This window comes from Bidens hawaiensis, unplaced genomic scaffold, assembly GCF_021521415.1.
Source record: "Bidens hawaiensis isolate Kalapana, Puna unplaced genomic scaffold, B.hawaiensis_p1.1 tig00006258_1, whole genome shotgun sequence".
NCBI classification, from domain to species: domain Eukaryota; kingdom Viridiplantae; phylum Streptophyta; class Magnoliopsida; order Asterales; family Asteraceae; genus Bidens; species Bidens hawaiensis.
In genome coordinates, this window is record NW_027491415.1 from 468,899 (window position 1) to 492,165 (window position 23,267).

Here is a 23,267-nt window from a genome sequence, read left to right on the forward strand (position 1 = left end):
TGCAGTTCCTATAAAGTTGGGATGTGGTGTTGCAGTTGCTAAATTGTAGTGCATACCACTCTATATAATTGAATTTTGTTTGCTTATATATGTAGTTATGATGTTCATTTTTAATTGTGTCGCTAAGTGCTTCCGTCATGAATAAAGAGTTAAATCATTACACATCCTTGTATGATGAGGAGGTACTTTAATTCAGTTTTTTGTTTCTAAGTTTCTTATACTTTATCCTCTAACGATTGATATTTTCCTACTTGTAAAACTAAGTTATTAAAAAATGAAGTAAGCTTTTTGAGGTACATGTGGTGGAAAGCATGTTTGAGTTATTTGAGTTTCTAATGTGTTTTTTTTTGTTGTTACTGAACTTTTATTATTTTAATATACATAATATATATGAAATTTGATACCATGATTGTGTCTTTGTATATATACTAAGTTTCTTCGAAAACTCAAAAATAGTACCAACAGATTAATGGGTTTTTTATTATCATTATTTTTTGATTTTTTTATGTGTTATTGTTTCCTTAATTGTAAGGATCTAACTTGTAAATATGAGTTTGTGTGTTACGCGAACTTCCTAACTGGTTTTCATTTGTGTTTTTAGCTACACAAACCTGAGAAGGTCGTTGGTGAACCCACTTATATTAAACAGGTAACAGCTTAACTTGCTTATTTGCTCGCTAGCGTACTCAAATCAAATGCTAACACCTGTACCATTATGCTACTAACAGGAAGAAGATTCATTTTGAGGGGACTTGAATGACTTTGATAAAATCCCACTGTATTGTTCTTGCCAAAAGGATATTGTTGTCGACATTAAGGATGAGGTACTTATTTCTTACTTGTGTTTACTTGAAAATAACTAACAGTTAATTAACATATTTTGTCTTTTCTTACTCGCGCACTCGATAAGTGAAAATGGAAGGATGTGATAGAGATTGCAAGTTTTGAAGATGAATCAGAAGAGGCTTGGGTGCCTATTAAGAGGAGGACTAACAATGCTCGTGTTGTAAATCGAGTTGATCTTGATTGAGGACCGTATCGCTTAATGTTTTAATATTGTGTTTTTAGTACTATCATTTTGTAGCTAGACTTATGTTTTTATATGATCAGTTGTTTCCATGTGTTATTGACTTAATGTTAGTATCACCTTACTGCGTTAATATTTCCGTCCACCGGACGGGCAAACTGCTAGTTTACTTGTGGTGCTAGACACAAATGTACGATGACTAGTTATATCATTTTTTTCAAACGCGGACAAAAACATGTTTAGAGACGCAGTAAATGTAACACCCCGGCTAAAACGGAAACGCCTGAGTGTGACGTACAGATTGCCCAAAACACATGTGACACTATTAAGTGACAATATTATTATTAATTCATTCCAAAGCATCAAGTACACAAATTATTTCAAATGAACAAACACAAGGGAAAATGAACAAAACAAACATCTTCTTGTTTATTATCTAGATAACCTAACTTCTAGTATCCTCTTCATTTCATCCTCTAATGAAGGTACCTGTAGCATATATATATAAAATAAAGTCAACTAATTAAATAGTTTGTGAGTTCACACAGTTTAAATACTACATAAAAACCATACAATTCCACGAAAACTTTTGAAAAACACATAAGGGTTCTTTACACTAGAAACAATGGTCCATAAGTGTAAGAATAAATGAAGATCTTTTCCAGTTGGGATTGTGCACCAACGTACTCAGATCGGAGTCCATTTTCCATTAGAAACAATGGTCCCGAGTGCAAAGGGGAGCGTATGATCATACTTATCGAAGAAATCAATGCACGTAATATTTGAGCAATTAAAAAGTAAACACACAAGTCCATGACGCAAGTTGTAGTTTACAAATAATAAATAAACGAAATTGAATTTTGATAGGATATATATGTTACCCCCAAAATAGTAAAAAGGTAAAAGGGGTGTGTGAGAAACTCACATTTGATATTGGAGACAACTTGAAATAATAACCGAAAGCGAGTTAACAAACGAAGCAATTGAATCTCACGAAACTAAAAATAATAACGAAGATACAAAAATCAAGGACTAGCTACCGGAATTATAAAGTTAATTAACTTATGGTAAATGGGGACTTGGGGATTTTTAATGAGTTTAACAAAATGAATAAAGTTTATATAAATCATTTGATGTTTATTAGTTGAAGAATGATTTGAAGACAAATAATTATAACTTATTAATATAAGATTAAATAATAATATTAATAACAATTTATGATTAAACATTTATTTCCAAGTAACATAATTAATTAATTTAAATGTTTTGCATGAATTCTCTTAAAGAAAATTATAAATAGCAGTTATGTTGAAATAAAATAAACAATAATTAATTTACTCAATTATTAATTCAATGATATGAAGTATCTTATATCTATTGTAAAATATTTTAAATAAAAGAAATTTTTATAAATAATCTTATTTAAAAGAAAGTTTATAAGTTATGATGATCAACTAATCATAAGATTTAGATAAATATATATTCATGTTTGTTCTTGCAAAATAACTAGGCTTGATCCAAGATTTAGAAAAATCAAAGTGTTCATCTTGGATATCGATGATCATAATGATTCTTAAAACCAAGATATAATATTTTTATGATAAAAGTAACATGATCATGAAGAACGACTTATTAACAAGTATGAACATTCAAGATAAAATTAAAACGAAAGCTATAAAGTGCTTGAAATGGTAACAACTTACTTGTTAGTGCTCTTAAACTTAAGAAAATAATGGATTGAGATGTGAAAATAATGGAGGATTTGTCCTCCTTTTATATTGAAAATATAGAGTTGTTATGAAATTATGAAAATTAATCATATTTAATATAATTAAAACACAAATTAAAAATTATTTAATAGGGTATTCAAAAAGTTTAACTATTTTAATAATTTTTATTGAAATAAAACATTTATTAATTTTTATTAGTTAAGTAACATATGAAAAGATGATGATAATAATAAAATTAATAATAATAATCATAAATAATAAAAGTAGTAGTTGTAGTTAAATAATAATTATAGTAAATTGCATGTGACATGTACATAAATATTTGATCTTGATTATGAATGTTTTAAATGAGTATGTAATACTACAAGGGTGGTGAAATGTATAATTGCATAGAAATGATCACATAAAATACATTAACGAAAATTGAGATTAATTAATAATATTATAAAAATATATAAATTTAAATAGAAACAAAACCGAAAATTTAAAATGGGTCGGGTTTTCGAGTTTGAAAAGTAACGAATGTTACAGTCTATATCACATATGCGGTGAAACAAAAGTTACCAAAAGTTCATCAAAGTCTTAGTTGATGCATAATCCTTCACATATGTAAATATAAAAAATAATCTCGGTACGAGACGTAAGGTAACTAAGGCATTGCCATATATTTAAATTTTTCAAAATGATGACCTATTAGTATCCATGTAATCAATCATTTTCATTGCTGAACTAAAAAATACAATAAAGTGGCAGGTAATCGGACAACAAGCTGCATTGCAATCCTTTTTGAATAGCAAATCCAATCATACTAAAAACGAAGTTTGGAGCCAAAAAATTACTATTCACGATCTACTGAACCATGGTAAAAAAACCACAACCTCTGGGAACAGGAAACCGAATATATCAAAAGTAAGCGGGAGAAACACGTGTTGATTCTCTAAACAAGTTTTTCCATGTTTAGCAACTTTGTCTAGCCCACAACAAGCCCATTGTCTCTTAACCCAACAAGAGATGATACTCCAGTAAGGTCAGCCTGACCCGGTAGAAAATTTAAAAATATAAACTGATTATTAACAAGTTAACGAATGTTTAACCTGTTTGCACATAAATTTAAACGTGTCAATGTGTTTAAGACACAAAACTTGTAAAGAAGGACCTTTATATCATTTCAAAATCTTCAAAGGACCATTCAAAACAATAACCAAAACACCCAACACATGATATATCAACAACGCAACCACTTCCCTAACAAATCAACTAAACTAAAAACCATGGAACAAGCCAAAACCTCGTCACCGGAAACCTTAATCCTGGTGAAAAAACACCCCGACGGGATCGCTGACGTCACCATCAACCGTCCAAAGTCGTTAAACTCGTTAACCAGACCGATGATGACTGACCTGGCACAAGCTTTCAAGTCTCTCAACTCCGACGAGTCAGTCGGAGTCATCATACTGTCCGGGTCGGGTCGGTCTTTCTGTTCGGGTGTGGACCTGACTCAGCGGAGGACGTGTTTAAAGGAGACGTGAAGGATGTGGAGTCTGACCCGGTTGCGCAGATGGAGCGGTGCAGGAAACCGATAATCGGGGCGGTTTCCGGGTTTGCGGTTACGGCCGGGTTTGAGATCGCACTTGCGTGTGATATATTGATTGCTTCTATGGATGCTAAGTTCGTTGATACGCATGCTAGGTTTGGTTTTTTTTGTTTATTAATTATTAATTAATTGTTTATTATTTAATTATTGTACTTGATTTGGTCTAGAATTAGAAACCTTAAATTTGTTTACTATTTAATCATTCCCATCAGCATCTTTAGATTACATTAAAAAATAAAAACGATACATTTTCTCATCACCTGAGCAGAATGCGGCAAAATATCAATATCTTTTATATCACTTATCGCAGTGAGATATCGGTAATTTTAATATTATGTAAAATTTATATATATATATAGCAAGTAGGAATAGTTTACGACATAAAACACTAACATTGAACACTAAAACTTTATAATTAAGACTTACAACACTAATATCAGGAATATCAGTGATGTATCGGTCCAATATCGCCGATATTATCGGTACCGTTTATTTTGACTGATATTTTACCAAGGGAGCAATAACCGATATATCGACTGCATAGCTCTTCACTCTTTCACTAAACATTAAAAAAATTATAGAGGGAACAATGTTTCTACAAATTTACTCGTTAAAAAAAGTTTCCATGTCTACTCCACTCACAACCACTCTCTATAATGTAAGGAGCCCACTCACAATAATATGAATATGAATGACCTGCTGAGTATGTTGTTATGCATTTCTTAGATTTTTTAGGTTTGGTTATATTATTTGAGTGGTGATAACTGAGATCAAGGTGAGTAGAGTATTGTTTAGTTGATGGGTGTGACTGTGAACGGTTTGGTTCGGGTCGGTTTTGGGTTAAGCGAAAACCGAAACTTTGGATTTTGGATTTTAAAAACCGTTCTGTTTCGGTTCGGGTCAGTTTTGGGCTAAACTGAACGAAAAAAGCAAACTTTGGTTTTTGGATTTTGAAAACCGTTTGGTTTCGTTTTGGTTTCAATTTTTTGGTTTGGATCGGTTTAACCAAACCAAAAACCAAACCGAAACTTTGGTTTTTGGATTTTTGAAATTAGTTTGGTTTCGGCTTTGGTTCTGGTTTCAGTTTCTCGGTTTGGGTTAACCGAACAGAAACATAAACTTTGGTTTTTGGATTTTTGAAAACCCTTCGGCTTTGGTTTTGGTTTCAGTTTCTCGGTTTGGGTCGGTTTAACCGAACAGAAGCAGACGCTTTTGTTTTTGGATTTTTAAAAACCCTTTCGGTTTCAGTTTTTCTGTTTTGGTTTTGGTTGTTGGTTTCAGTTTCCATTTGCCATTTCGATTTGAAAATTTTGGGTTCAAAATAATGAATTTACGCCTAAATCATTTTGTGAATTAATAACTAATTGATACTTACTTATTTGGGCTAAAGTTGTTGGATTACATATTTAATTAATTAAATTCTTATACCTTAAAATAAAAACAGAAAATCTAGAAATTCAGTTCGGTATTTTTGGTTTTTATTACATGCAAAACCAAAACGAATGGTTCTTGTTTTCAGTTCATTTTTCACAAAAACATAAAATAAAGCCGTCGGTTTTTGTTTCGGTGCAGCCTTTTCAATTTGTTTTTTTACGGTTTTTTAGTTCCGAATCGGTTTTTTTGGTTTCATGCACACCTATAACTAGTTTATAATCAGTAATTTGAATCGACATTAAATGCAATCTATTTTTGCACAAATGAAGGCGAACAAAGCATGGTGACATTAATCCGAATTGTTAATCAAGAAACATATAAAACATTAATGTTGAAATTAATTTGCAGATTTGGGATATTTCCTTCATGGGGTCTCTCTCAGAAGCTTTCACGCATAATAGGAGCGAATAAAGCCCGAGAAGTGTCGCTAACAGCCACACCGTTAACTGCAGAGAAAGCCGAGAAATGGGGACTGGTGAACCATGTTGTTGAAGGTGATCAACTGTTAAAGAAAGCCCTCGAAGTTGCAGAGGCCATTATGAAGAATAATCAAGATTTAGTGTTGAGGTACAAGGCTGTTATAAATGATGGTGTGAAGCTAGATCTTCATCATGCTCTTTTACTAGAGAAGGTATGCAATTTCCAACCCATGCGTAAAAAAAGAAACATAGTTTAGTCATATTTGCTGCGTTTTGTTTTGAAAAGACTGCAGGGGTGTAAACAAGCCAAGCTCGGCTCGTTTTGACTTACGAGAGTTTGAGCTCGGCTCGTGAGTTGCTTTGTCAAGCTCGGACTCGGATCGTTTACTATTTATTTCTTAATTTAAACACATTTTTAATTTTTAGTTATCTTTTATATATAATTTTGAGAAAAACCTAAAACGAACCTAATCTCAGCGCCTTAGCTTGAGCTTGTGTAGTCAGGCCCGAGTCAAAGGGAGGTCGAGAAGGGCGACGGACCCAGGCCCGTTCTCCCGAGAGGCCCCTAATTGGATAAAACTCTAAAAGGGATATTTTTATATATAATCCTGTTTTAAAATATAAGTCTATAAAATGACTCCTTATGGAAAGAGTGATAGTGTACGGAATTAAAGGTCATGTGTTCAATTCTCATTGATGTTTGTTTTTTTTAATAGAAAAAACTTTCATTTGTGTTTTATATAGGGCTATTTTAGTAACTTATTTTTATTATTATTATTATTATTTTTTTTTTTGCTTTGGTTCGTATTAGGCTTTGGAAATGCAACCTAATTGATAAATTGTCAAATAATTTATCACATAATTAAAAACGTGATTTCAGAGGGCCCTTTTTTATGCTCGTCCCGAGCCCCAAAATTTATAAGTGATTCTCGGAGATGGGCCTGTGTGTGGTACCTTAAACAAGTAGAAGCTTGACGCGGGCTCGGTTATGCAGTGTGACATTAATACACAGGAGTCCAAAATAGGTCAAACTTAAAAATACACAAGGCTTGTTAAGGCTTGAACTCGAGCTCGATTCCTAACGAGCTTTATTTGAGGCTCAGGCTCGGCTCGTTTGGAGATTTTATTCTATCGGAGCTCGATGAAAGAGTTGATTATGGTTTTTGTTTTTGTTTGTGTAGGAGAGGGCTCATGAGTATTACAATGGGATGACGAAAGAGCAGTTCAAGAAAATGCAGGAATTTATAGCAGCTAGAAGTAAAAAACCTGCTGCTAAATCTAAATTATAATAATTCTGTAGTAAATCAATGTTGTTGTCACCAATAACTTGTATCTCTTGAAGTAAAAGTTGTACTGTTTTAAATTGGGCAACAATAATATAATATATAGGGTTTGGATCAAATACAAATGAAATTAACGTGTTAATTGTGAGAATACAAGTAGAGTAATTAATTATGTAATTACATAGTTATCCTACTTGCATTATCATAATTAACACTTTAATTTCATTTGTACGTTATTTTTTCTCGTAATATATATATAATAGTATAAGGGTCAGGCTAAACGTACCCCCTGATTGCTTGTCATACCCCCTAGAAAAACTAACTTTCATATTACCCCTTAAAATTATATAATTACCAAATTAGCACAATATTAAGGATTTCATATTCTTTTTTACAAGTCACGTTTTTTTTATATTTCGGGTTTAGGTTTTAGGGTTCGGGTTTAGATTTAGGTATTCAGGTTTAGGTTTTCGGGTTTAAGGTTTAGGGTTTGGGCTTAGGTTTTTAGATTTAGGGTTTAGGGTTTATTTTGTAAAAGATAAAGAGGTAAAATAAGAATATTATAAATATATATACTATTAAAATTAAAGAAAAGATGTTATAAATATTTACAAAATTAATACTAAAAAATAAATTAATAATAATACTTGATAGTTTTTAATTTGATATATGTAGTGGAGATTATTAAGTGAAAAAAATGTTGTACGGACTAATATGTATATAAATAATGTTATGGGGTAATAGTAATTAATCTAATAACTTCAAAGGGTGTATATTTAATAAAAAATGATGTAGAGGCATGTTTAACAACACTATAGTAGAGAAGAATTTAATGTGGTGTTATCAACATTCAACACCATGTATAAATAATCATGTACACGCTTTCAACACGTAAAAGTTCATTTACTTTATTTGAAATTTGAGGGATTAAACCTGACCCAATTAATCATCAAAATATATTAGTTTTTAGTATGTAATTTAGAATTTGTTTTTACATATATATTACACACATTTCTCTTTACAAACATAACATCAACAAAAACAAAAAAATGCAACCGTTCAACGATCATAGAAGCCGAAAACTATAAGGCACCCACATAGCTTTATTTGATGCACAACATCCGTACGAGATGGACAATATTCGGATGGATAGACCGTCACAAAGGCGGAAACAACCGAATAGGAATAGTCAACTCCATGAAGCTAGCCTCAGATTTTAGGGTGATAAACCAAACCAACAAAGATGAGTCTAAAGATTGATGACGCCACCGAAAGCAAACGCAAATTCGTCTCATTAAAGAACACATGAACCGGAAACAAAAGGAAAATGATTATCAACTCTTCATTAAGTCGCACACTCATATGACCAGACCCGAGCTACCCTACAAATGTACAAATGAAGGAAGCGATCGAAACAATGTGTGTGGGTGGGTGGGGTGGGGGGGGAGTAGTCTTATTTACTATGCTTTTCTATATTATCATATAATTTTCTTTTATTTTGTAATTTTTATTATTAGTAAGCTGCATTTTCTTTTTATATTACATTTTTTATTATCTTTTTTTTTGTATTATTTATATAAAAATTCTTTTATGGAAACTAGGAGTGGGAAGGGAAAGAAAAAGACAAGGGAAGCTGATTCCCTCCGTTAACATGAAAGAGAAAAAGGGATAGAGAGAGATATTAGGATGACATCATTTCTAAAAAAATGTCATTTAATATATATCTTTAAGTGTAATGCGTAAGGTGGTGCATCCGCCCACCCCCAGTAACTTTTTCTACCATATTCGGTTCTAGCAGTTCTCAAAATAGTATTGCTTCTCAAAATAATGCATCCACACATACCGATCTATGAAAAAGGTCCCATTTTCCCATACTTGCTCGGGGCACCCAAAATCTCAAAGACAGCCTTGATACCCGTCTCAATGTCTCATCACCCGTCAATACTTGAAACTTAAATTATTTATTTATATATATTTCTACATGAAAGAAATAAAAATAAAAATGTTTCTTGTTAGACCTATTTGACTTGTAAGTGTGTGGACAAGTAGCTAGCCAACGACCGACCCCATACCCTGATGCATGCATGCCAACATACTAGTATTAAAGTGACTCTTTTCTCATCAGTTACACTTATGATATTCCAATTTATTATACACGACAAAAGCTTTTGAAGATTTGCCAGCTAATGTTTGACCCCACATAGTCACAACTCAAAGCAACAAGGTCCAGTTTTCATGGAAAGCTTCTCAAACATATAACTATTTTTGGCTACGATAATCTTTCCCACATCATAAGTTTTTAACTATTTTTGATTTACAGCTCATTCAAAACTTGCTCAATAGTGTAAAATCAACTCGGGCTAAATTGATTTGTAAAAAAAAATGGATAGTTCTTTAGGCGATATAAGCTCGCTTGAGTAAAAAGTGCAACTAGTATAGCCTCATATAAAATGTGTAGTCGTTTATGAGTAACTTCTTTTTACTCTAATCAGTAATCCCCACACACAGCATTACTCGCATTAATGCATACTCAACCCTAGGTGATGATAGTTTGACTCAAATCCAACTCGTGAGTAAATTGTTGCTTAAACACTTAACGTAAGACCGTCTACAATGCAAACGACTAAAAACATCTACAAATTAGTTAAATATATTGAGTATCATCTTGATATTTAAAGCTTCTTATCTACAAGATAACTTTGAACCACTCTAATCAAATAATTAACATGTCCCATATATAATATTTATACATGATGATAAATTACGCTTCATATGCATAGAATAATATGTGCAAGTTGTTATATATAATAAGACTTATATAACGAATGAGACGTGTAAGATGTGACTAATAAAAGATTAACTTTATTCACACCGAGCTTTCCATTTTTTAACTCCAATTAAATGCCTTTTTTTCTTCTTCTCTTTTTTTTTTTATAAAGTACGCGCTAAAGAAGGCCGCTCTTTAAGGGAATACATGGCATGTACATGCACAACCCATTTAGCTAGGGGTGAACAACTTAACCGTTATAACCGTTAAACCGAACCATAACCGAACCGATTTTAACCGATAAATGACATAACCGGTGGGTCGGTTTAATGAATTTTTAAAAACCGCCAAACACGGGTCGGTTTTGGTTAAAGATAAATCCAAACCGCTATAACTGAACCGACCCATTTATTTAACCAACATTATGTTTAATATGTTTGGGATTAACTTTCACCGAACATGTTGTTGGATTATATCATTTTGATGTTTTTGGTTCAACGTTTGTTATCAAATTAAGTTGAATTTTAATGTTGGATTATATAATGTCATTCGTTTTTGAATATTTGGTATTGATATTAGGAAATATATAATTTATTAGATTATGTCATGTCATTTTTTGTAATAATTGGTACCAAATTTTTGGGCCCAATTACATTGTTTTGGTTACGGTTAACCGACCCATAACCGACTCACTATAACCTACAAACCGATTAACCAAAACCGTCATAATGGGTCGGTTATGGTTATGGTTATCCATTAACCGCCATATCGGTTATGGTTATGGGTTCAACTCAAAGCCGCCCCAAACCAACCCATGCACACCCTTACTTTTAGCCATCACATCAGTCCATCAATCATATGTTATGCAGACATATATATCATATTTACATAACCATATACTCATACACCTCTATATGAGCATATACGGTCACAATCACTATATTTTATAGGGAAAATGTCATAAAAAATCAACATACTTTCTCTTTTTGCTTATAAAAGTCCCTTAACAAATTTTTGCATGTTAAAGTCCCCCCCACATGCTAATTTTGAACATAAATGTGAAATAACTTATAATAACATGTTTTTTTGCTTATGTGACATACACATAAAATTAAATATGTTAACATGAACTGGCTATGTGTCAAAAATTGACATGTAAGCAAATTATGTTGATAATTTTTTTTATACCGTTCTCTTTTAGTTTTTTTGTATGTGGTTATTGTTATTTTTATATTTTGATTTTTATTCTTTTTTTTTTTAAAAAAATTCTTTTTATAAATATAATTGTATGTTTATATTATATGCTTATATTATAAGATAGTTGGTTATTATTATTGTTGGATGATAATAAAGTGCACAACTCGTTCTATTGCTCTTGTCAATACTGTGTGCACAACTCGTTCTATTCCACGGCCATCACCAAAATCACTGGTATAACTATTCTACCCTAGCTTATACATCTTCTTATTTGATCATCCAATAATAATAATAACCAACTATCTTCTAATATAAACATATAATAAACATATAATTATATTTATAGAAGTATAAAAATTAAAATATAAAAATAACAATAACCGCATTACAAAAGACTAAAAAAGGAACAATATAAAAAAAATTATCAACATAATTTGATGACATGTTAATTTTTGACACATAGGCCGTCCATATTAACGTATCTGATTTTATGTGTATGCCACATGAGAAAAAAAAACATTATATTATAAGTTATATTACATTTATGTTCAAAATTAGCATGTGGAGGGACTTTAACATGCAAAAATTTGTTAGGTGGCTTTTATAAGCAAAAAGAGAAAGTATGATGGGTTTTTTATAATATTTTCCCTATTTTATAAGCATATGTAACATGTATACAATTATACATACATACGCAAAAATTCACCGTCATATACACCATGTGTATTAATAAATCATTAATCCTATACGTCGTATCAAGCCACATGATCGATTAACTCTTTATTATTACAAAAGAAATTTGACTAAAAAATCTTTACAGTAATTCTCTATTGATCAAACGTCTAAAGGTTTTATTCCGACCCTATAATATATAGATTTAACTGTAACTTAATAACCCGAACATTAACATACTATAATCCTATTACAATTAGAAAACTAAATCAACTTCACCGACTTATAAATACAGTCTAGAATTACCAACACTGCACACCATCAAATCAATTACATTCTATACGATGTATCAAGGAAAATGATCGGCATACACTTGATTATTACAAAAAGAAAACTAACATAAGAACTTTTTGCAATGGTTCCCTATTGATTACAATTAGAAAACTAAATCAACTTAATTGACATGTTAGCTTAGATATTTCATTATTCACCGACTTATAAATACAATCAGGAATTACCAACACCTTACGCCATAAAATCAATTACATGAATAAAGGGGTATTCACCTATTCATGTATTCTCTAGTCTCTACCTTGAGGGAAAAAGAAGCAAAGTATAACTTGAAGAAAACAATGATTGATGACATAAATTAACCCCAAAGTTTAAAGAAATAACCAGTTGGTCCCCACACGTGTGAAGCAGCAAATTCAGAATTAATGGTCGTGCGTAAAAAAACGCGTAAACAGGAAACCAGAAAGATGGAGAAACATTGAAACCAAGCCACCCCTCAAACCCAGATTTCATCAACAATCATTTTCAATAATAATAATAATAATAATAATAATAATAATAATAATAATAATCTTTCTTATTATTATCATCCAATCCAATCAACACCCATCTTTCCTTTTGGGCCTTTCTCAAGATTTGAACCAAAAGATTGGATTTTTAACAATTTCAAGATTCATTTTCTTGAAACCCATTTTGGTTAAAAAAAATTCATTTTTATGGTGATTTTGTTCAAGATTTCGTATTTGATGTTATCTTTTTGGTTAACCGAATAACACCCATGTTTTGATTTGGGCGTTTGTCAAGATTTGAGGAAAAAGATTTGATTTTTATATAAGAAATTAATAATTTTCTTGAAACCTAATTTGGTAAAAAGTTTATATTTCTTGGGGGGATTTTGTGCAAGAAATGTGGTATGTCAGACGGGTTCATGAATCTGTTGTCTGTGTGCTGGAAGCCATTTATTAAAGGCGACACCAGCGTGACGGGCGGTGCGGCGTCTGATGGTGCTCGGGTTGGTGTGAATGGTGGGGATGGCGTTGACTTTGAGAAAGATGGGTTGTTGTGGTATAGGGATATTGGGAAGTATGGTGGGGGTGAGTACTCGATGGCGGTTGTGCAGGCGAACCAGGTGCTTGAAGACCAGAGCCAGATCGAGTCGGGTCCTTTCGGGACGTTTGTTGGGGTCTATGATGGGCATGGAGGACCGGATGTGGCACGATACGTTTGCGATAATTTGTTCAGGAATTTTCAAGGTTTGTTTGTTTGTTGCATGTTGTTATTTGTTGGTTGTGCATTTTATACCGCGACATTGAGTAATCAGAATTTGATAGTGTTTCTATGTTGAAATTTTGATCATTTAAGGAGATAAAAACAAGGAAAAAGTATGTTGATGAGAAATTAGTAGGCTGCCCGTAGTGGGCGAGAAAACATGCACTTTTGGGCACCGCCCCCCTCGGCGATAACCGGGGCGATAAGGGGGGGGGCACAAAGTATTTGTCGCCTGATTGTGTTTGGGATTTATTATTATTATAATATGGTGTGTGTGTGATGTATATATATATATGTATGTATGTATATAAGGCTACAACACCATTATACTCCAAAAACAAAACCCTATATATATATATGTATGTATGTATGCATATATATAGGGCTACAACACCATTATACTCCAAAAACAAAAACCTACCCATTGCTGACTGTGCGCCACATGGCGCAAATCGCTCCATTTTGTAGCCCCTTCACTACACATAGCCTTGCCCTGGTGTTGTAACTAGTATGAAAGTGGTTGTTCGGTTAACTGATTATTTGACCTGTATACACAACTAGCTTACCCAAACACTAGCAAATTTCACTAGTTGTATAATTAGTTTTAGAAAAATACATTTTACATTTTAACCATAGTTGTCAAAGGTGCAAAGCGCACTCAAGGTACAAAGGGTGAGTCTTGGGGGCCTAGGCGCAACACACTTAAAAAGTGAGGGCCTGAGATAAGCAAGATACTTAGCTTAAATGCACGTTTTTTTAGACGTGTTTTAGGCTTGTATATGGCTAGTTTAGGCTGGTTCCAAACCATTTTGTGATGTTTCGGACCAGAATCTCGCCAGAGGGTCTGGATGGCAGCAAGGCGCTTTTTCTGCGCCTTCGCGTGAGGGTCTAGGCGCACGTCCAAAGGGCTTTTGACATGCATAGATTTAAACACCTTATAAATGTGAATATTGGTTTAGATTCATAGTATATAGTTGATGCCACAAAAAGTTATTAATGAGTTAAATACAGAAAGTTGATGTCAGTTTGGATTTTTGGTGATTGTTTGAGCCGAAAAGTTGGTTCATTTTTTATCCCAAAATATAGAAAAGTTTTCATGTGGTTTGAGAAATGCTTTGTTAGATGACGCCTGCTATTTGACGTAACCAATCAGATTTGAAATTTTCAAATAACACCGATCCAAAATATTGGATTTTATATATTTTTCTATTAGTAATAGTTACTAAGCATGAACATTGATAGAAGTAGCGTGACAAGTGACAACTGAAAGTACGCTGAAAATGAACATTCGTTTAATCTAAATGTAGTGAATATTGGGCTTGAATTTGGGTTTTTACAAAATGTGACAAAATGGACGGGTCATGCGGGTTGTATAAAGGTTCAAAAAGGGTTTGGGTCAAAACATGTTTTCATGTGCAGGTCAGGCGGCCGACCCACCAACACTTTTTGCTCGTTTTTCTGAATATTTTAAATATTTAAGGTATTAAACATAACCACGGAACCTATATGACCCGAATAGACCCGTTTACATGGAAACAAATAGGATTTGAGTGTAAAAAGGTCAAAAATTCTTATGCCGTTGTTCTTAGGTTTAGTGTTTATGCAGCAACATCTGGCGGCGTGGTGACTCCGGAGACAATAAGAAACGCGTTTCTACAAACGGAGAATGGATTCACTAATCTTGTAGCTCAGTTATTTAATTCACGTCCGGGCATTGCAACCGTTGGAACATGTTGCTTAGTTGGTGTAATATACCAGCAAACTCTTTTTATTGCCAATCTTGGCGATTCGCGGGCTGTTCTCGGTAAGAAAGTTGGTAACACGGGTGGTTTGGCGGCTATACAGCTGTCATCGGAACATAATGCAAATCTTGAGGAAGTTAGACACGAGCTAAAAGATTTACACCCGCATGATCCGGATATTGTTGCCTTGAAACATGGGGTCTGGAGGGTCAAAGGCATTATTCAGGTTATTATTTCAGTTTGAGTAAATTTATAAAATATAAAATATTATTGCATGCTTGATTGAATAAATGTGTCATGTATGAGGTGCAGGTTTCGAAGTCCATTGGGGATGTTTATATGAAACATGCGGAGTACAATAACAATCAAATTGCACAGAAGTTTCGGCTTCCTGAAGCAACGGTTATGCCTATTTTGTCTGCTACTCCCACAATCCTTACTCACGAGATCCACCCGAATGATTCTTTTCTGATATTTGCTTCTGATGGTTTATGGGAACACTTGAGTAATGAAGAAGCCGTGGAGATCGTTCACAATAATCCACGCTCCGTAAGACATTCTTGAACACTTGAATTTGTAACTACATCATTAAGTATAATTAGTATAATAGAAACAGAATCAGTGTTAAAAAAATTGCAAAAGAACATGATAAATCGATAATGCATATATATAACTTTAGCAAATACAAGCTTGACTTTGAAAGTCAAAGTAATCAAGTTATTATCTGTTTGTTCCTTTTTGTACAACCGGTTAAGTTGTTCAACTAGGGGTGTAAACGAGCCGAGCCTAAGTAAGTTTTGATTTACGAGAGCTCGAGCTTGGCTCGTTTTGCTTTCTCTTTCTAAAGCTTGAGCTTGGCTAGTGAGTTTTTTTTCAAGCTTAGGCTCGGCTCATTTATTATTTATTAATTAGTTTATATACGTTTTTATATGTTTTAAGAAAAACCTCAAGTGAGCCTACGGTCGACTCGAGCTTGTGTAATGTGAAATTAATACATAGATATCTAAAAGAGGTAAAAACTTAAAAAACACACAAGGCTCGTGAAGGCTTGATGAGCCTAAATGAGCTTCCCATACGATATTTGCGCATGTGTTAAATTATACTGATGGGGTTGCAGGGAATAGCAAAGCGGCTAGTGAAAGCCGCACTACAGGAAGCTGCAAAAAAACGAGAAATGAGATATTCCGATCTTAAGAAGATTGATAAGCGGGTGCGGCGTCACTTCCACGATGATATAACTGTAATTGTATTGTTTCTCAACTATGATCAAATATGTAGAGGTGGTGGCGGTCCTAACGTCTCTCTTCGAAGCGCGTTGGAACACTAAACATATTCAGATTCGGATTCACTCAACAACTACAAGGGCTTGGGGTTCTAGTCTATAGAGTTTTATTTTATCATTAATTTAAATGAGGCCATAAAAAGAAAATCCAAAACAAGAGTATTGGAGGACCATAACTTGTTTGTAATGTCATTATGCTATCATCATCATCATCAACAACATCATCATCATCATCTTACTATAAACCATACTTGAATCTTTTCTTTTGCCAATTCTTTTCTATCTATGCATTAGTACTTGTAACAGCAATTTACAGACTATGTAGTACTAATTTGTAATAATTATTTTTATGATTTTATTTAATTAAAGCAATTGCAAACTTGTCCCGGACACACTACTTGTGTAACACCTGACCTTTCATATCAGCCAATATTGTTGGTTTTGGTTCCTCGAGTGAAACCTTTAAGGTCACTCGCCACATATTGCGTTTGTCTATTTAAACACCTGTATCGAATATTTTGTGAACTGAACATACGAATGAGTCGCAACTTGTTAAAGTATTTTATTGCTTTAAAACTCGAACATTATATAAATTCGTTTGATTAAAATATCCATATAGAAAATAAAATTCTCATATTTAGTGCTTCTCCAACGCTTGTGTTCATATCTGATGCGGATGCTCTTACCTTGAGTGATATTTCCAAGGTTTTCGTTGTGGTTTCGGTTAGGTTTCAGCTTTTTTTGTTTTTGTCATTTGAGCTTGAAAATTTTATGCCGAAAAAAAAAATTGGAAAAAAATAATGAATTTAGATAAATAATTTTGTTAATTATAAAATAATAGACTATTATACATTTGATCAAACATGTTGGAGTTACATATTTATTAAATTCTTATAAATTACTTAATATAAATATAAAAAAAACAAAAATTTAGGAATTTCGTTCGATTCGGTTTTTTCAGTTTTTTTACATGCAAAACCAAAATCGAACCGTTAGGGCGGTTTTTAGAAAAACATAAAACCAAACCGTCGGTTTTTGTTTCAGTTCGGTTTTTTCTGTTTCAGATCGGTTTTTCGGTTTCTTGCACACCCCTTCCTCCCGCTTTAGAAAAAAAGCTCAAAACGAGCCAGCTCTAGTAAGTCAAAACCAGCTTGGGTTGGCTAGGCTCCACATTCTACACGACTATTTATACCAGCTTGTAGTAAAGCATGCAGCTGGTGACGACAGAACAAAACTTCGTTCCAAATGCACCCGCAATTTCAAATCATAACAATAATTAGGGTTTAAATCTCACAAATGTCATCGATTCGCTCAACATTACAGTGTATTCTTCTTCTTCTTCTTCTTCAAATCCTGATACTGATCAGACGATCAGAATCAACACCACCGCAAGCTTACAGAAGAGATCCAGGTCATCCGCAATGGCACCACAGTGCGTTTCAAGACGTCAAGGAAATTGTTCGATCTGACGTTCATCATATGCTTCATTCTCGCGCTGAGGTATACATATATTATTTATCCATGCATTTCCGTTAATCGGTTGGTTAATTAGGTTCTAATTATCGTTACGTAGATGCGTAATTATGCTAGCGGTAACAGAGTAAAGTTCCTTATTAGACATATTCTGCTGGCAATTAGTGTCTTAACAGGTTTAACTAGTAAGAAGCGGCGCGCGTAACACAAATATCAAACTTGAATACGACTCGTTTAACTACTTTAGTATTTATATGTCATGACTATAAGACAATTTTAAGTTTTGTGTACCAATAAGGGATAATGAGGGAGTCTAGCCTACTAATTTCAATTATTTAAGAAAATAAAAAAATCGCATACCGCACCTTTTTGATTGACAGTTCTTATCGTGTCTTTAACAGGTACTCAATTGCTTGCCATTCACATTGATGTTGATCATAACATGTTAGGGTTTATAAATACACTTATATAAGAATTGCTAGAGTGTAAACGAGCCGAGCTCGGCTCCTTTAACTTACAGTGAGCTCGAGCTCGGCTTGTTTAACTTACACAGAGGTTAAGCTCGGCTTGCTTAACTTACACAGAGCTTTGAGCTCGACTTGTTTAACTTACACATAGCTTGAGCTCGGCTTGTTTAAATTACACAGAGCTCGAGTTCGACTCATTGTACTTATACAAAGCTCGAGCTCGGTTGGTTTGGAGCTCTATTTTCAAAGCTCGAGCTCAGCTCGTGAGTAGTTTTTCAAGCTCGAGCTCGGCTCATTTGGATCTCTATTTCTAAAGCTGGAGCTTTGCTCGTGAGTAGTTTTTCATGCACGAGATAGGCTTGGACTCAGCTCGTTTACTATTATTTTTAATAAATTATATATATATTTTTTTTTTATCAATTATAAATTTATGTATAACATAATATATGTTATTATTTAGTTTTTTTTTATCATAAACTTTATATATAATAATAATAATTATAAGTATATGTTAAATAAAAGTAATATAAATAATAAGATTGTTTAGGCTCGCGATCCAGCTCGAGTTTGATAAGTGAAGCTCAAGCTCGTTTCATAACATAGCTCATTTTTAGGCTTTAGCTTTTCATGAGCCGATCTCGAGTAGCTTGTGAGCGGCTTGGCTTGCTTACATCCCTACGGTAAATGGACGACTTCATTATTTTCAGTCTCTTATTCTGGAACTTTGATTTAAATTTGTGCAGGTTCCCTTCCAGGTCCCACTGGAAGTAAATGTTATCCTGATCGGTTTCAGTGGAGATGGAGGCTATAGATACAAACTAGATTCTCAAAAGCTGCGAGAGTTTCTTCAGCTTGGCTTCCCTACTCACAGGCCCTCATGTTTGGAGACGGGCGAGCCGCTAGACATTGAGCATCATATGGTGTTTAATGCAATGCCAGTAAGCTCTTTTTTACATAATTTGTTTAAGATTCAGTTTTAGAAGCTTTAATAGTATCATCAACATTCACCACCTTCATTCTGAATTCTAACAGGCTGCACAGCACGAAGTTGTAGCACTAGAAAAGGCTCTGAAAGAAGCTATGGTTCCTGCTGGTACTGCCAGAGAGGTAAGGGGGGTTGTTTATATTATTGGAGTTTACAGTTATGTCCAATATTAGTTTCTGCTTTGCGTGTTTTTCTTGTAGGCTGATTTTGGAAGAGAAGTACCAGCATTCGAGATTGATGCAGCAGCTGTAGACCATGAATTTCAGAAGTTATATTCCTACATGTTTAACGATGAGTTTATTGGATATTCTGGTGATGAGATTGACAGACCCTTTCCAACTGCAATATTTATTGCGAATTTTGATAAAGTATGGTCTGCAATCCCTAGTTTTTTCATCTTTATGCACTATTTGGCTTATATAACTTATTGTTAAATCTTATGTCCATTGTCACCCTATTATTCTAGGTTCATCATATTTTGGTTCTTTTTTTACAGGTTAGAATAGATCCTAGGAATAAGGATATTGATCTTGATAGTCTAATGTACGGAAGACCTGCTGGATTAGCTGAAGAAGATATTAAGAAACAAGAGGGTGGTTACATTTATCGTTACCGTTATAATGGAGGCGGGGCATCTCAAATTTGGCTTGGTTCTGGCAGGTATAATAAGTTTATTTGCATATAAATCTGCCTATCAAATGAGTTGCATTTACCTTTCATCTTATTTCCAGGTTTGTGGTAGTTGATATCTCAGCGGGCCCATGCACATACGGGAGACTTGAAACCGAGGAAGGAAGTGTTAGTTCAAAAACCATACCACGCTTGAGGAATGTGATGTATCCTCAAAGTCCCACTGCTGATAAGTTTACCACACATGACAACTTTGTGGGCCAGCTTGCTGCTTTGATTGGGGTCATAACTGAACATCTTATTTCTCCAGATGTCAGGTCTATAAATACTAGTTTATATGTTACCATCTATATCATGAACTTGTTGGTTATAAATTTTTGATATCGTATATAATCTCCTATCTTTTTATGTTAATACATAGTTTGGTGGATTCAGGTTTGTAACTGTAGATCTAGCAATGAGGTTACTTGTACCAATAATCGTCTTACAAAATCACAATCGTTATAACATCATTGAAAAAGGCCACAATTACAGTATAAATATTCAAGCCATTGAGGATGAGGTGAAGAGAATGGTGCACAAGGGAGAAGAAGTGGTGATTGTAGGGGGTTCACATTCATTACATCTCCATGAGAAATTGGCAATTGCAGTTTCAAAAGCCGTGCGTGGCCGTTCTCTGCAGGAAACTAAGAAAGATGGACGTTTTCATGTGCACACGAAGATGTATCTGGATGGTGCCATACTTAAAGAGGTCCATTTCCTTTCCTTATACGTGTGGACCTTTCACTTACATTGCTTGATCTTGAATTATTATGGTAGGAAATGGACAGATCTGCTGATGTACTAGCTGCTGGATTACTTGAGGTCTCTAATCCATCACTTTCTGATAAGTTTTTTATCCGCCAGGTTAGTCTACATCAAGATAATTTATCAGCTTGTTTCTGTTTGCTTGTTTATCCGCCTGTCTGTTTCTCTCTTAAATCCAATTTAACTTTTAAACAAACAGTAGTTTTATTTTCGTAGAGGTGGATGGATGAGATGGACAGTCCTTCAACTGATTCATTTCTGAAGCACAAATCTCACAACTCTAAAACAAGGGGACAGAAAAATAAAAAAGTGCAGAAGAAACAAGGACACCTACACCGGACTTATGGAACGCGAGTGGTACCCGTGTGAGTGAAACCACCATGTTTTCTGTTACATAAATTAATATAGTAAATTACTTTGGAACTTGTTTCCTGTTTAGAAAATATTCTTAGGATGGTATCTCTTTTTGCAGCTTTGTTTTATCATTATCTGGTGTGGATCCACACCTTATGATGGAAGATGAAAGCCTTTTGTGGACAAGTAATGATGTTGTTGTTGTACTTCAGCATGGAACTGATAAGATACCATTAAGGTAAAGCATATAAATATATAATGAACTGATGATACCATGTTACGGTGGTTTACCTTCAACTGATTATAATAATTAAAAATTTTAATTCTGAATTTTGCTTGGTTTTGGTTTCTGTCTTGATTGCACAGTTACGTCTCAGAAACAGAGAAAATGCATGTTTTTCCATCACAAGTGCAGCGCCAAATAGTGGCGGGATTAGCTTCTGTTGTGGGTGGATTAAGTGCTCCATACGAAAGGGTTTCTCATATTCATGAAAGACCTGTTGTAAATTGGCTCCTTGCAGCTGGTTGCCATCCATTCGGACCGTTTTCTAATGTTTCTAAGCTTAGTCAAGTTCTTCGGGATGTTGCATTGGTAATAGACGTTAACTTGTGAATATATAAACTGATAATCATTTAAATTAACTGATTGCTTTTTCTTTGATTTGGTGGCAGCGAAATACAATATATGCACAGGTGGATTCTGCTCTTCGTAAGATTCGAGAGATGTCAGATGTAATAAACTTATAATCAAATATGCTTATTGTTCCTTGTGAAGAATATGCTTATTTAGTGTGATTGATTGCAGTCTGTTGAAGCTTTTGCTGGGGAGTTTCTTAAAACCCCTCTCGGTGAACCAGTGAAAGGCAAGAGGAACAAGACGACCACCGAGCTATGGGTCGAAAAGTTTTACAAAAAAGAAACAAATTTACCCGAACCTTTTCCTCATGAACTAGTCGACCGCATTGAGACATACTTGGATGTAAGTTTTACCTTGCACAAACATGTATATATTCATCCAAAATGAGAAATTATTAACTGTAATGTCACTAATGCGGTTTGTTAAACGAATGACAGAGCCTTGAAGAACAGCTTGTAGAACTATCTTCACTCTTGTATGATCACCGTCTACAAGATGCATACATGAACGGTAGTGATATTCTTGAAACCTCGATTCTAACACAACAGTAAGTTTGTTCGATGTATGACTCGATCTGTTGTTCAGTTACCGTGGGAATATGTATATTTACGTGCAGACGTGCAGGTATGTTGATCATGTACTGGAGAATGAAAGGGAACAGATGAAATGTTGCAGTATCGAGTATATTCAAACAACAAACCCGTTGTCTAGTCAAAGTCTCGTTTATGGAGTGATTCTTCTTGCAGGTTTGTTTGTATATTATGTTACTGTCATATTCTTTTCAGGTTGATGAATGTTAATGGTATATGTGTGTTATGTGTAGTGCCTATTTTTTTGTCATGTCTGTGCCTGTACCTGTGGAAGTTCACATCCTGGCCTAAAGACTGAATAAACAAAATGTTGGAAAGGTGAGTATATATAATCTATCTAGTTTAGTACTTTAGTAGTATATTGTTGCTGTTTTATAAGATGTTTCTGTTTGGTCACACAGAGTAGCGAGAAGATAACACGAAACGTCATTGTTTACACGACTTACAAATTTTTTCATTAAAGTTTTTAGCTATTTTTTTAATATAAATAGAGGATTCTCATTTGATGAATATAAAACTTTTTCACACACCCGATAGCATCGACTCCTATGCGATAGAGTTTGTTTGTTACGTATCATTTAGTTAAAGGGCTTTAGTTGTACATTTGATAAGTAGAG

General features: G+C 33.8%; 2 protein-coding genes and 1 pseudogene across 3 annotated transcripts; all 3 read left to right on the plus strand.

The window, feature by feature from the left end:
* Nucleotides 1-4,015: 4,015 nt before the first annotated feature.
* Nucleotides 4,016-7,602, plus strand: LOC143631785 (putative enoyl-CoA hydratase 1, peroxisomal; annotated as a pseudogene). Its single transcript, XR_013153431.1, has 3 exons — nucleotides 4,016-4,446; nucleotides 6,134-6,416; nucleotides 7,386-7,602. The product of XR_013153431.1 is annotated as a putative enoyl-CoA hydratase 1, peroxisomal (transcript).
* Nucleotides 7,603-12,777: 5,175 nt separating this feature from the next.
* Nucleotides 12,778-16,915, plus strand: LOC143631880 (putative protein phosphatase 2C 42). Its single transcript, XM_077100505.1, has 4 exons — nucleotides 12,778-13,667; nucleotides 15,290-15,651; nucleotides 15,738-15,974; nucleotides 16,543-16,915. The coding sequence occupies exons 1-4, from the start codon at nucleotides 13,328-13,330 to the stop codon at nucleotides 16,750-16,752; spliced, it is 1,149 nt and encodes a 382-aa protein (XP_076956620.1). The 5' UTR covers nucleotides 12,778-13,327; the 3' UTR covers nucleotides 16,753-16,915.
* Nucleotides 16,916-18,003: 1,088 nt separating this feature from the next.
* Nucleotides 18,004-23,020, plus strand: LOC143631843 (uncharacterized). Its single transcript, XM_077100467.1, has 15 exons — nucleotides 18,004-18,207; nucleotides 19,391-19,585; nucleotides 19,680-19,754; nucleotides 19,833-20,000; nucleotides 20,099-20,292; nucleotides 20,364-20,579; nucleotides 20,698-21,013; nucleotides 21,082-21,168; nucleotides 21,286-21,434; nucleotides 21,542-21,661; nucleotides 21,790-22,015; nucleotides 22,096-22,155; nucleotides 22,229-22,402; nucleotides 22,498-22,607; nucleotides 22,685-23,020. The coding sequence occupies exons 1-15, from the start codon at nucleotides 18,004-18,006 to the stop codon at nucleotides 22,848-22,850; spliced, it is 2,460 nt and encodes an 819-aa protein (XP_076956582.1). The 3' UTR covers nucleotides 22,851-23,020.
* The last annotated feature ends 247 nt before the right edge of the window (nucleotides 23,021-23,267 follow it).